The sequence below is a fragment of the Cnephaeus nilssonii genome, assembly GCF_951640355.1.
Source record: "Cnephaeus nilssonii genome assembly, chromosome: 22".
Lineage (NCBI taxonomy): Eukaryota > Metazoa > Chordata > Mammalia > Chiroptera > Vespertilionidae > Cnephaeus > Cnephaeus nilssonii.
In genome coordinates this window covers 28350214-28364542 of record NC_137093.1, presented here as the reverse complement: position 1 = coordinate 28364542, position 14329 = coordinate 28350214, and the positions used below count along the sequence as shown (strand labels likewise).

Below are 14329 nucleotides of genomic sequence, written 5' to 3'. Positions count from 1 at the left end.
GGTATGAGATACGGTACAAAAATACATTTTCCCACGTACAAAAGAGAGGACAAAGGAAGAGATGGGGGTGGGGTGGCGGGAGGCAGCGGAGGGGGGGGGGGGGGCGGGAAGGACAAATACCCTACAAGCGTCCATGGAATGCAGACAGAAAGAAAAAACTCCCACGCTCCCTGGGGTTAAGAAGAGGCCCAAACAGAAGCCAGGTCTCTGCCCGGGCCCTGGTCGGGGCGCGTGCAGGAGGCAACCCATCGGTGTGTTTCTCTCACATGGATGCTTCTCTCTGTCTCTCCCTCTCCTCTCTCTTCCACCCTCTCTCAAAATCAACGGAAAAACACCCTCGGATTAACAAAGCAACCCACAAACCGAAAACCCCCAGAGTGTATTTTTCCTACGAAGGCCCGGCTGGCCCGGGGCGAGGCCGGGGCCGCCAGGAGTTCCGGCGGCGTGAGCCCGGCCGCCTGCCCAGGGCCCTCCTGGCATCCGGCCCCAAAACGTTTCTCTGCCCGGTCCTGGGTGTTTTGTATTTTTTTTTCCTTTACAAAATGTGGAGCCTAAGATACATCCAAGGACAGAAGGGGGGGGGGAATACACTCCTCACGTAGAGCTTGGCTGGGGGCGTGGCTGGGCCCCTCAGGGCCCAGGAGACGTGTCCTCCGCCTCGAGCCCCACCGTCCACATGGGGAGGCGACGACGTGGACCGATTCGGCCAGCATCCACCCAAAACAACGTCAGCCGGAGCTCGGCTCCCGGGACCGCGGAACCCGCGCCCAGGGCACGCCCGCCATCCGTCCCGTCTCTGACACGTCGAATGAGCGTCTTCTTCCCCCTCCACGTGAGGTGTGAAGACCCGGGACCCGGATCGGCCTTTATTTTAAAAAAAACAACCTTACAAAAGATGTTCTCTAAGTGCTTGGGGGGGGGGGGCGGGGGGGAAACAGCCACGGGGCGCTTTACCGGATACACGTCGGTGACTGTGCCGCCGGCAGGGTCTCTCGTCGGAAAAAGGCCCCTCTCCCCCGCGGACCACCCCCGGCGGGCGCCCCGAGAGTCTGCCGCGGCCGAAACACCCTCACCGAGCACCCCCTGGCTCAGGCACCTTTATTGAGACAGTCTGGGGTTGGCCCGCCGCCTCCTCCTCCTCTGCTGCCTGCGGAGCGAGGGCGCAGGGGGTGCGGGCGCGGCGGGCCCCGGCCGGGCGGCTGGTTGTCACTTGCTGGCGGCGCCGTCCAGGCTCTCGAGCACGCGGTTGAGGCGGATGTTGAGCAGCCGCACCTGGGCGTCCAGCTGCTCCAGCTTCTCCTCCACGCCGCCGGGGCCGCCGCCGCCAACGGGGGGGCCGCGCCAGCAGGCGCCCATGGGCCCCGTCATGAAGTAGACGGCCACCACGAAGCAGAGGGGCAGTGCGGCGCCCTCGGGCTCGCCCTCGTGCTTGTGCAGGATGTACACGCAGGACAGCGAGAACAGCACCACGCGCACCGCCCAGAAGAAGCGGCCGAACAGCAGGTGCAGGACGCTGAAGGTGAAGCCCAGCGTCAGCGACAGGAACCAGTAGGCCAGCATCAGGAGGCCGACCAGGACCAGGGCGCGGGCGGGGCTGCTGGCCACCGCGGCGGGGCTCAGGTACTGCGACATGTTGGACACTGCGGGACAGAGCGAGAGGGCGACAGCGGCCGGTTACAGGCGGTCGGGGGCGGGCGTTTCGGGCACGGGCCGGGCGAGGGCAGCTCAGCGCACCCGCCGGGCCGTGGCCGCCGCCCGAGGAGGCGTGAAGCTGCCTCGGGAACCTTCCCGCTGAGCCCTGGGGGGCGTCTGCTGGCCTCCCCTCGGTTCCTCCCTCCTCGTCTCTTTTCTGTTGTTGCTGCTCATCCTCACTGGAGGACATGTTCCCACGGATTTTTAGGGAGAGTGGGAGGGAGAGGGAGAGACAGAGAGAGACATCGACGGGAGAGAGACACATCGATGGGTTGCCTCCTGCACGAGCCCCGACCAGGGCCTGAGCCGGGGAGGAGCCTGCAACCGAGGATACCTGCCCTTGACCGGAATCGAACCCGGGACCCTTGGGTCCGCAGGCCGACGCTCTATCCTCGGAGCCACACCGGCCAGGGCCCTTAGCATCTCTTGCAGCAACCAATGCCCGGTTGCAGGCTGGACACACGGCTGCCTGGGACCAAGGCATTTCCCAGTCTCCCTCTTAAAGCTACGCAACCAAAGCGTTGGCCAGGGAAGCAGAAATGCTCTGTGGTGGCTTTAAGGGTGTGTGTGTGTGTGTGTGTGTTCTCCTAAAAGTACCTGCAAGGCGCCCTTTACCTCCTGTTCCTCTGCCTGCCGGGACTTGGATGCGATAGTAGGACTGGGAGCAGCTGTCTCGGGCCATGAGGGGAGGAAAGAAGTCACCGACTGGGGAGCAAAAAGATGGCAGGGGCCTGGGTCCCGCGGACCTGGCACTGCCGTCACCTACCTGCCTGCCCACCTACCTGCGACCTTCCCCGTAAGAGAAATACGCTCCCGCCTCGATGAGGCTGCTGCTAGGCGGGGGCTCCTGACTCCCAGCCAACCCTACGCGTGGCCGGCACCCCCACACGAAGGGCCCTCGTGAGCGTGGAGGACACGCGGCCGCTGCGTCTTCTGCGTGCCGGCTCGGGGAGACGTTCAGACAGAAAAGGGGAGACGGCGGTGAGGTGGACGCGTCTGCCGGCACCCGCTCACGCTCGCTCGCTCCCCCTCGGCCGTGTTTGGCTTCATCGCTCCGGCCACACGCCTGTTTTTACCGAACCCTTGGGAACACGCACACGTCCTACTCCAGCATGCTTCTCCCCGCCGCTAGTTGAGATAGAAATGGCACCCACACCCTATAAGCTTAAGGCGTACATCATCATGACACACGTATGCGGGGACGTGAGCGCCACAATAAGCTTAGTTCACATCCGTCATGTCAGACGGATACAAAAAAGGAAAAAATTTTTTTTACTTGTCCTAAGAACTCTTAGGATCTAGATATCTCTCTCTCTCTCTCTCTCTTTTAAAATATATTTTGTTGATTTTTTTTACAGAGAGGAAGGGAGAGGGATAGAGAGTTAGAAACATCGATCAGCTGCCTCCTGCACACCCCCCACTGGGGATGTGCCCGCAACCAAGGTACATGCCCTTGACCAGAATCGAACCCGGGACCCTTCAGTCCCCAGGTCAACGCTCTATCCACTGAGCCACACCGGACAGGGCTCTCTCTCTCTTTTTTTTAAATATATATATATATATATTATGATTTCAGAGAGGACTGGAGAAGGAGAAAGGGATAGAAACATCCATGATGAGAGAGAATCGTTGATGGGCTGCCTCCTGCACCATGTGCCCTGATCAGGAATCCAACCGTGACCTCCTGGTTCCTAAGTCGTCGCTCAACCCCTGAGCCCCGCCGGCGGGACCCAGCACTCTCTTCCCAACCCCCCTACACATCCTCCAGCAGCGTTAGCGACAGCCATCCTGTCGACCTTCACATCCCTCGGACGTGTGTATCGAGAGCTGGAAGTGGCACCTCTGACCACCTCCATCCCACCCCCTTTCTCCCACCTGCCTCTGGTCACCACCAATCCGATCTCTTTCCCCGTGGGTTGGGGTTGCTGGTAGAGTCCACGCATAAGGGAGATCATAGAGGACTTGTCTTCCTCTGTCGGGCTCATCTCAGCTCCATCCCCTCGAGGTCCATCCGTATTTGCCGACAATGGCAGAATGTCCTTCCTTTCCGTGGCCGGATAACGCTCCGTCGCCTGCGTGCTCACCTGCCTCATCCACGCACCAACGACGAACACTGAGGCTGTCTCCGTGACTGGGCTACGGAAGATCATGCTGCTAGGGACGTGGGGAGCAGGTGTCTCTTATCCGCCGTGTTTTCATTTCCATTAGCTATAGTCCCAGAAGTGGGGTCGCCGCTGGGTCGGATGGCAGTTCTATTTTTAAGTTTTTCAAATACTGATGTATTGAATTTTTTTTTTTAAGAGACAGAGGAAGGGGGAGAGAGAAGGGAAAGAGAGAAACATCCATGATGAGGGAGAACCATGGATCGGCTGCCTCCTGCACCCCCACACTGGGGATCAAGCCCGCAAGCCGGGCCTGTGCCCTGACCGGGAATCGAACCCTGACCTCCTGGTTCATGGGTCAATCAATGCTCAACCACGGAGCCACACCAGCCAGGCAACTTTTTTTCCAATCTACAATTACACCTCATCACTCATTTTCCTTGTTGATAACACGCTGAGCGGACGATATTTTGGGTCTATCAGGGAACATGAAATGCTGGCTTTTCCTTCCTTCCTTCCTTCCTTCCTTCCTTCCTTCCTTCCTTCCTTCCTTCCTTCCTTCCTTCCTCCCTCTTTCTTCCTTTCTTCCTGGTTTTGTTTAATCCTCACCCGAGGATATATTTCCCATGGATTCTTAGTGAGAGTGAAAGGGAGGGGGGAGAGACAGAGAGAGAAACATCGATGTGAGAGCGATACACCGATTGGTTGCCTCCTGCAGGTGCCCCAGCCAGGGCCTGGGTTCGAGCCTGCAGCTGAGATATGTGCCCCTGACCGGAACCCAAACCGGGACCCCTCAGTCCGTCGGCCAGCGCTCTCTCCCCTGAGCCTGCCCGGCCAGGGCTGGCTTTCCGTGTCCGCGGGACGGCTCTGGCTAAGACGGGTCCGTGTGCAGCCACCCGGGGACATGCGGCGGGAGGCGATCGGAGGACGGTGCTCACGGCAAGACTCTGTCCCAGAGCATCCGCCGTGTCGGCCTTTGACACACGCGTGCTTCGGAGCGAGGGATGCGGACTGCGGGGGCCTCCGGGGCTCTGACGCCTGTGCACTGAGCCAAAGGGGGAACCGTGAGCATCGACCGCCTCGCGGTGGCACTGCGGCCCGCTCCGATCCCGGTCCCGGTCCCGTCCGTACGCCGAGGGCTGTCTCCACTCGGGATCGCTCCCCCGGCTGCGGGCCACTTCCTGCCATCAGGGGTGCCCGCCGGGGCTCGCGGGCCAGGCCTGGAAACAGCCCGGGCAGGTGGAGAACACGGGTCCCGAGCGGACTGCGCGCCGTTGCTGTATCCGGGTCACGCGTGGGCTCCGTGGGCGGCCTCGGGGGCTGCGAGCTGCCCAGCATCCGCTTGAGGGCCCACGGCCGCCTCCGATTCGTTGCCTGGACAGCGAGGTGCCCGCGGCGGCCTGAGGCCCCCTCAGAGGGTTCCAGCTTGGATACGGTCCCGAGCGGCCCCCACCAACACCTGGGTGCTTGTCTCCAAGGAGTGTCCCGGGCAGACGCCACACGCACACGTGTTATCCCAGCTCCGTGCTGGGGAACTGAGCGTGTCCCGTGTGCCTGCCCCGGAGAAGGCGCTGGAAGCTGGAAGCTGGAGCCCGGTCTCCTCGGGACTTCATCTCCCGCCCCCGTCCCCTTGGCGGATCTGGCTTCACGTCCTTTCGCCCGGATACGCCGCAGCCTTGACCGCGACGCCGAACTGGGTCCTGGGAGTCTTCCTCAAGCGTCCCAGAGCCTGGGTGGTCCCGGGACCCCGACACGGAGGCGGCGGCCCGGCCCCGGGCGGGGTCCTGCTGTCCCGTCCCGGCGGCGGCCTCCCCGTTCGCAGGGCAGGACAGGAGGGCCGTGTGCGGGGTCACGGTCCCTTCCCGGGTGACTCCGTGAGCCCCCCACTCTCTGAATTAAGCCCCTTTCTGATGCGGTGACCGGAGCAGTTTTTGTTTTCTTTTTGCTTTGTTTCCATCCTCACCCGAGGACACTTTCCGGTGATTTTTAGGGAGAGTGGAAGAGAGAGGGAGCGACAGAGGGAAGCATCGACGGAGGGCCCGGGCCGGGGAGGAGCCTGCAGCCGAGCTACGTGCCCCTGACCGGCAGGCCCTTGGGTCCGCAGGCCGGCACTCTATCCACTGAGCCACACTGGCCAGGGCGGGAGCCGTCTGACACGGATCCCAGGGAACGCACGCCTGCTCCGCTCAGCGGGCCCGGGGCAGACACGCGGGCACGGCCCCTCCCCGGCACCGAACCCTACACGGCACCGGAACCTCGGCTCTGAGGGACCATTCGTGGAAGCTACTCTCACAACCGGTGCTCATCCCCATCCTTGCTGCCCTCTCCCCCCTCCCCCGCCCCCGAACCCCGCAAGGGGCGCCCCATCCCGCCCACGGGGGGGGGACCCGTTACTCCGGGAGACCCACCGGGACAGAACAGGCAGGACAGCGCCTCGCGGGCACACCCCCACCTACCGTCCAGTCCGAGGACATCCAGGATCTCGATCCACACCTTCCACAGCGTCTCCAGAAACACGTCCACGCCGTGCACGAACTTCTCCGTCAGCCTGGTCAGCAGCTGCGGAGACAGAGAAGGTCGTGACCGCCCCGGCCGGGCCCAGCGAGCTCACCGTGTACCGTCAGCGGGAACAGAGCCATCGGTCACCACGGTCACCAGCGGCCCAGGGGACTGGCGAGCGGGGACCCACTGTCGTGGGCCACGAACTGAACGAAATGGAGCGTCACCTCCCTTCTGCACAGCCCGCGGAGCCCCACCCGCACCGCAGGGCCGCCTGCCCTGTCCGACCGACGGCCCGGAGCCCTCTGTGCTCGCCCTTGGCCAAGGGTCTGCTATCCTCGGCCTGATGTCTATCTCTTTTTTTTTTTTTTCTTAAATATATTTTTATTGATTTTTTACAGAGAGGAAGGGAGAGGGATAGAGAGTTAGAAACATCGATGAGAGAGAAACATCGATCAGCTGCCTCCTGCACACCCCCCACTGGGGATGTGCCCGCAACCAAGGTACATGCCCTTGACCAGAATCGAACCCGGGACCCTTCAGTCCGCAGGCCGACGCTCTATCCACTGAGCCAAATCAGCTTCGGCCTGATGTCTCTTTCTTATGAGTTTGTTGTTGTTAGTCTTCACCTGAGGACATTTTCCATTGACTTTTACAGAGAGTGGGAGGGAGGGAAGGGGAGAGAGAGAGAGAGAGAGAGAGAGAGAGAGAGAGAGAGAGAGAGACATCAACATGAGAGAGACACAGCCACAGGCTGCCTCCTGCAGGCACACCAGCCAGGGCCAGGAGGGAACCTGCAACCCACGCCCGTGCCCCCGACAGGAATCGAACCCGGGACCCTTTGGCGTGAGGGCTAGTGGGAGAGAGACAGAAACATCCATGGGAGATGGATGGGCTGCCTCCCGCATTGGGGATCGAGCCTGCAACCTGAGCACCCCGACAGGGAACTGAATCAGTGACCTCCTGGCTCATGGGCGGACGCTCATCCACGGAGCCACGCCGGCCGGGCCGCCTCCTTGTCTTGAGGTCTGTCGTGCACACCCGCGGTCTCGCCAACGCCCTGCCGATGGGCACCGAGGCTGTCCCCGGTCTGTGCTGTTCCGGGCAACGGGACCCTGCACATGTGCCCGTTGGCTCAGGATAAATGCCTCCCAGGAACTGGCTGAGCATTTGAAACTGGCTCTCCTGGCCAAAACCGGTTTGGCTCAGTGGATGGAGCGTCGGCCTGCGGACTGAGGGGTCCTGGGTTCAATTCCGGTCAAGGGCATGTACCTCGGTTGCGGGCACATCCCCAGTGGGGGGGTGTGCAGGAGGCAGCTGATGTTTCCATCTCATCGATGTTTCTGACTTTCTGTCCCTCTCCCTTCCTCTCTGTAAAAAAATCAATAAAATATTTCTTTAAAAAAATAAATAAATAAAATAAATAAAAAAATAAAAAAGAAACTGGCTCTCCTGGCCAGCCGGTGTGGCTCAGCGGTCGAGCATCGACCTATGAACCAAGGGGGGACAGTTGGATTCCCGGTCAAGGTGCGTACGAGAGGCAACCGATCGATGGTTCTCCCTCCCATCCATGTTTCTCTCTCTCTCCCTTTTCCTTCCTCTCTCTCTAAAATCAATAAAAAACCTATTTTTTAAAAATGGGAAGGAGAAATAAAAGGGAGAGAATTGATTAAAAAGAAAACACCCCCAACCAAAGAAACTGCGAACAGAGTACACAGCAGACACCCAGCTTCTGAATGTGCGTCCTCAGAGGTCAGCAGAGTGGTGATCACGTGGGGTGTGCCGGCGGGGGGGGGGGGGTGCGGGGGGGGGCGCAATTCACATGCTTACCCTGCAGGAAAGGGCACCGGTTATAATTCAAGTACAAATTTAAAAATGCACAGACCAGACCCTTTGACTCAGCAATTCTATTTCTAACAATGGACAGGTGAATTTGTCTAAGTGCCTACACACACACCAAAAAGAAAAAGAAAACCCCACCTTTGAAGGCCTTTCCTGTGGCCTTGCTTAAGTGGCAAAGACAGGAAACCGATAACGCAGCCACCATTAGGGGTGGGCGAAATGATGGGATACCCTTAACGTAATTTGCTCTAGGTACTGAGAAGGTCCGATCTCCAAATTTTAATGGGAAAAGAAGGTGCAGAACCGCGTACGTACACAGTGCAAAACACACCGAAAACCATCGAGGGGGATCTCTATGGCTATAAGGGAATGCAGGCTCTTTAAAAATAAAAACAGCCCTGGCCAGTGTGGCTCAGTGGATAGAGCGTCGGCCTGCGGACTGAAGGATCCCAGGTTCGATTCCGGTCAAGGGCATGTACCTTGGTTTGCGGGCACATCCCCAGTGGGGGGTGTGCAGGAGGCAGCTGATCGATGTTTCTCTCTCATTGATGTTTCTAACTCTCTATCCCTCTCTCTTCCTCTCTGTAAAAAAATCAATAAACTACATTTTAAAATAAATAAATAAATAAAAATAAAAGCAGCCCTGGCCAGTGTGGCTCAGTGGATGGAGCGTCGGCCTGCAGACCCAAGGGCCCCGGGTTCGATTCTGGTCAAGGGCACAAACCTTGGTTGCGGGCTCCTCCCCGGCCCAGGCCCTGGTCGGGGCTCGGGCAGGAGGCAACCAGTCAATGTGTCTCTCTCACATCGATGTTTCTCTCTGCCTCTCCCTCTCTCTCCCACTCTCCCTAAAAATCAAAGGAAAAATATCCTCAGGTGAGGAGAGAGAGAGAGAGAGAGAGAGAGAGAGAGAGAGAGCAGAACAGCATACACAAGACCAGCAGAACACCAATGAGGGTGATCTCTACACCTATAAGTGCATGCAGGCCTTTTAAAAATAAAACAGGAATAAACTGAAAAGACCACCACCAGCTCTCAGCCTCGCTGCTCCCACCACAGTCAGATGTTCCCGCCACTCGGGTGCAGCTGGATTCCCCCCCCCCGCCGCCCCGTGCTCCCCAAGACCCAGACCTCTGCGGCGCCGCCTGGGAACCATGCCGCCAACCCTGTCCCGGAACTTCCCTTCCCCGCCACCCCACCTGCACAGACCCAACACGTGCCCCCTCCTCCAGGCAGGGACACCACACTTTCCCCTATCCCCTGGGCACGAAGGAGACCCGGACAGGCCCCGGGGCGCAGAGCTGTGCGCAGCAGGGCTGGGGGTCCAGGCCACGTTCTGGGGGGTCGGCAGGGCCCCTGAACCAAACCAGGCTGTGGGTTTATTTTAGACGAGTCCTCGGTTAGGAAACCGGGGTGTCTCTCTAAACACCCGCAAACGTCGCCAACCACCGCGCGGCTCTGGCTCTAAGTCGTAAGCCCAGGCGCCCGGAAACCTTCAGCGGCGGCAGCCAAACGCAACCCGTCTTCCCTTCGTGGCGGCTAACACGCCCGTCTCCCCCCAGCCCAAGCCTGGCGCGTCCGCGCTCCACTCCGCAGGAAACCAACGAAAGTCAGGTCCGCCACATTCTAGAAACGTCCCAGATTGGAGGAAGCGGGAACGCTCATGGGGCAGGAGAGTGGCCTCCAGGCCCACGCGGCCAGGGTTCAAGTCCCGGTGCAGCCCCTCGGCCTCACCTAAAGCCAGTCGCTTCAGCACCCTGTCCTCAGTTTCCCCACCTGGCCATCTGTAAAATGGGAGCAGAACCCGCCTCATAGGACTGCCCTAAGGCGGGGGCAGGGGGGGTGATGGGGAGAGCCTTCTTTCTGCCAAGGGCCATGTGGATATTTGGAACATCGTCCTCGGGCCACACTAAAGCACCCACTGAAACGTTAACCTGGCCCGGCCGGTGTGGCTCGGTGGTTGAGCATCGACCTATGAACCGGGAGGTCAGGGTTCCGTTCCCAGACAGGGCACAGGCCCAGGTTGCACCTCGATCCATGATTCTCTCTCACCCCTGATGTTTCTGTCTCTCCCTCTCCCTTCCTCCCTGAAATCCATAAAAAGATATTTTGTAAAAAATTAGCCTGCTGCCCTGGCCGGTGTGGCTCAGTGGATAGAGCGTCGGCCTGCGGACTCAAGGGTCCCAGGTCTGATTCCGGCCGAGGGCATGTACCTTGGATGCGGGCACATCCCCAGTGGGGGATGTGCAGGAGGCAGCTGATCGATGTTTCTCTCTCATCGATGTTTCTGACTCTATCCCTCTCCCTTCCTCTCTGTAAAAAAAATCAATACAATATATTTTTTTAAAACTTAGCCTGCTGTATTGGGGTTTTAATATTCTTCTCCCCCTCCCCCTCCATCTCAAGCACCAGAAAACTTGCTTTAACCCTGCAGGTCCTTCCAGCCCAGCTCAGCAACGCTGACCGGTGCCCTGGCCGCCGGGTGCCCTGGCTGATGGGTGCCCTGGCCGCCGGGTGCCCTGGCCGCCGGGTGCCCTGGCCGCCGGGTGCCTTGGCCGGCGGGTGCCCTGGCTGATGGGTGCCCTGGCCGCCGGGTGCCCTGGCCGGGAGAGGACTAACAGTGGCCGATAGGAAGGCAGCCGTGACTCTGGGCGGGGAAGCACCGGCCCCTCACCGTCACCAGCTCACACGGCGGCACTGTCCCCATTTGACAGGATGAAGGGACTGAGCCCCAGGCCCGCCAGTCTGGGGGCGGTGGAGCCCCAAAACTCCGCCGGGTTCCCAAAGCCCAGAACCAGCGCAGCCAGAGGGATGCGAGGCCGTGCTCAGGGAGCCCCATCACCACGTGCCACTTCCTCCTTCTGGGGAGTCGCGGGTGAACTTTTGCCCCAATGGCGGCCCGTCCCACCCAGCCCCGAGGGCCCAGCAGGGAGCGGGGCGCCTCTCCGAGCTCCCCCCGGGCGCTCCACACCCTCCCCGGGGCTGCAGGCCCCTGGACCCCTCCAAAGGGATGAACCCAACGCCCCACGCGCGAGGCCCGCCGCGGGTCACAGTTGCCGGAGCAACAGGACAGCCGCATCGCTCCCTTTCTCTTCTAGTAAAGTAAAAGTTTTGTTTTTTAAATAAATGTCTTCACATCAGACAGAGGAGGGCCCCGGGGGAAGTGGGTGCGAGGCTAGAGGAAGTGTGGGGTGGCCGGGGCGAGGACCCGGGGGCAGGGCGCCCCGGGGCAGCCCGCACGGTGCCTGGGTCACAGTGGGCGCTCATTCAAACGCGGAGAATGAATGAATGGGTGAGCGCGGCCGCGTCAGCGCTGCCCGGAGGCCTGGCCGCGGCGCCCCGGGGGGCAAGGTCCAAGGAGAAGCGGGGCGCGGAGGAGAAGGCGCCCCGAGGCCCTGCGCTCACACGCGCCGCCGGGCCTGAGGCTGGCCGGGCAGGGTGGGCGTGGGCGAAGCACCCCCCCACCCCGGGCACCCCCGTTCCCGGTGCCCCCCATCCCCGGCACCCCCGTTCCCGGTGCCCCCATCCCCGGCACCCGTCTCCCCTCGCCCCGGAGGCCGCGCACGGCCCCGGCGCCAGGTGCGCGCGGCCGGGCAAGGTGACTGCGGGCAGCGGCCCAGCGCCCACCTTCTGAGCGGCGCGCACGTTGTCCTCGCCGAGCAGGCTGGCCACGCTCTGCCAGAAGGTGTTGGCGGTGCGGCGGTAGCTGTTCTTCTCGGCGCCGCCGCGGCCCCGCGCCCCCTGCGCGCCCGGGGCCAGCAGCGCGAGCAGCAGCGGCAGCAGGAGCAGCAGCCCGGCCCGGGCCCGGGGCCAGCCCGAGGCGCGCGCGCCCATCCCGGGGCCGGAGGGATGCGGGGTCGGGGGGGGAGGGCCGCACCGAGGGACGCGGCGACTCCGGAGGGGACCGCGTAGGCGCGCAGGGGGGGACCGCGCGCCGCCTGTGCCCGCCGCCGCCGCCGCCGCGCTGCGCCACCTGCCCCGCCCCGCGCGCAAAGGCGCCACGGCCCCGCCCACGCCTGGCCCCGCCCCCCGCCCCCTCCAACCTGGCGGGAGCCGGCGGGACAGGTTTGAGGTCCCCTCCCCCACCCCCTGGAAGCCCTCCCTGACCAGCTAGGGTTTCAACCTTCTTTTTAAGAAAATACATTTTTATGGATTTCAGAGAGGAAGGGAGAGGGAGAGATGGAGATAGAAACACCCATGATGAGAGGGAATCATGGACCGGCTGCCTCCTGCACGCCCCCCACTGGGGATCGAGCCCGCAACCCGGGCCTGTGCCCTGGACCGGGAATCGAACCCGGGACTCTTCAGTCCGCAGGTCGTCGCTCTCTCCACTGAGCCAAACCAGTTAGGGCGGATTTTTTATTTTTTAAAATAATTTTAAACTCCTCTGTAAAAAGAGACCCATGCCTGGAAAACTTAAAACAGCCTCAGCAAGGATAAATGACTGCCGCTTCCTGGTTGGAAAACAAGGAATGTACCTATTCTATTCCTCCACCGAGGGCCGCGCTTGCCCGGGCCAGGGCGCCGCTCTTTCGTTCATTCTGAACTATTTCTTTTTAATATTTTTTTTATTGATGTCAGAGAGGAAGGGAGAGATAGAAACATCCATGGTGAGAGAGAATCATGGATCCGCTGCCTTCTGCACGCCCCCTACTGGGGATCGAGCCCAGCACCCAGGCCTGTGCCCTGACCGGAATCGAACCCGGGACCCTTCAGTCCACAGGCCTGTGCTCTATCCACTGAGCCACACCGGCCAGGGCCGTTCTGCACTATTTAAAGAAAGGGGAGCATCTGGCGCCCCTCTAGCTGGGCCTGAGCGAACTGCATCTCAGAGCCCCACATGGAGGAAGAAAAGTGCTTTTTAGGAAAGTCCAGCCAGGACGTGAGGAAGGAGCGAGAGAAAGAGGCCGTCATCGAGCAGCCCTGGGGTGAAAGGACCCAGGCCGCCGTCATCCGGAGAGGAACCCCCAGATGTTGGCGTGGGAACCGGAAAATGAAAGAAAGGCCCCCAAGGCGCCTGGACCGGGACCCGCCGAACTTGGTGGCAGGAAGGACCAGCGCCACCTACCGGTAGGGGTAACGGCGTCTTGCCCAGACACGTGGACACCGGAGAAGAGACCTTCATGGCTGACAACCCAGGGAGGGAAAAGCCGCATCTCATTCCGAGCTTACCTTTTTCTGGGTCCCTGGGGAGGTGTTCCTGTATTCACTGGCCGTAGAGTTGGCCTTTGTTTTTAAATACACGTGTTCATTGAAGCAGACCCACAGGCAACCAGCACGCATCTGGAGCAACGGGACATCGGCCGCTTCCCCGGAGGGCGCCTGTGGTCCTTTGCCATTGGCTGTGACACCCTCCAAAAACGTAGGCAGGGCTCCTCACACTTTTTAAACAGGGGGCCAGTTCACTGTCCCTCGGACCGGTGGAGGGCCGGACTATAGTTTTAAAAAAAAAAACCTATGAACAAATTCCCATGCACACTGCACATACCTTATTTTGAAGTAAAAAAACAAAACGGCAAAAACACCCGCATGTGGCCCGCGGGCCGTAGTTGGAGGACGCCTGACGTAGGGGGTTGCCCTGGTTTGGCTCAGTGGATAGAGCGTCGGCCTGCGGACTGAAGGGTCCCAGGTTCGATTCCGGTCAAGGGCATGTACTTTGGTTGCGGGCACATCCCCAGTAGGGGGTGTGCAGGAGGCAGCTGATCTCTCCATCCCTCTCTCTTCCTCTCTGTAAAAAAATCAATAAAGTATATTTTAAAAATATATATAGGGGGTTCATTTGGCCTGTTGTTGAACTTGATGTAAATGGGGTCCCAGCATAGGCTCTTTCCTGACGGGCCTCCTTGGTTCAGCGTTACGTTTATGAGATTCACCCCTTCTTGCTTTACAGAATGTTCTTGAACTCTCCGGAAGGTAACCTTTGGGTGTACAATATTTTAGGGGAATGTGCTATTGCCTACTTCCTAATTTTTACGTGGACACTTTTTATTTAAGGAAATATACGTATTTAAAGAAACTCCGGACCTGACTGGTTTGGCTCAGTGGATAGAGTGTCAGCCTGCGGACTGAAGGGTCCCAGGTTTGATTCCGGTCAAGGGCATGGGCCTTGGTTGCGGGCTCATCCCCAGTAGGAGGTGTGCAGGAGGCAGCTGATTGATTTTTCTCTCTCATCAATGTTTCTAACTCTCTACCCTCTC

General features: G+C 60.3%; 1 protein-coding gene across 1 annotated transcript; it reads right to left on the bottom strand.

Annotated features, from left to right (window-relative positions):
• Positions 1 to 847: 847 nt before the first annotated feature.
• Positions 848 to 12053, bottom strand: BRI3BP (BRI3 binding protein). Its single transcript, XM_079763158.1, has 3 exons — positions 11760 to 12053; positions 6251 to 6353; positions 848 to 1640 (listed from the first exon to the last, which is right to left on the bottom strand). The coding sequence occupies exons 1-3, from the start codon at positions 11964 to 11966 to the stop codon at positions 1207 to 1209; spliced, it is 744 nt and encodes a 247-aa protein (XP_079619284.1). The 5' UTR covers positions 11967 to 12053; the 3' UTR covers positions 848 to 1206.
• Between the last annotated feature and the right edge of the window lie 2276 nt (positions 12054 to 14329).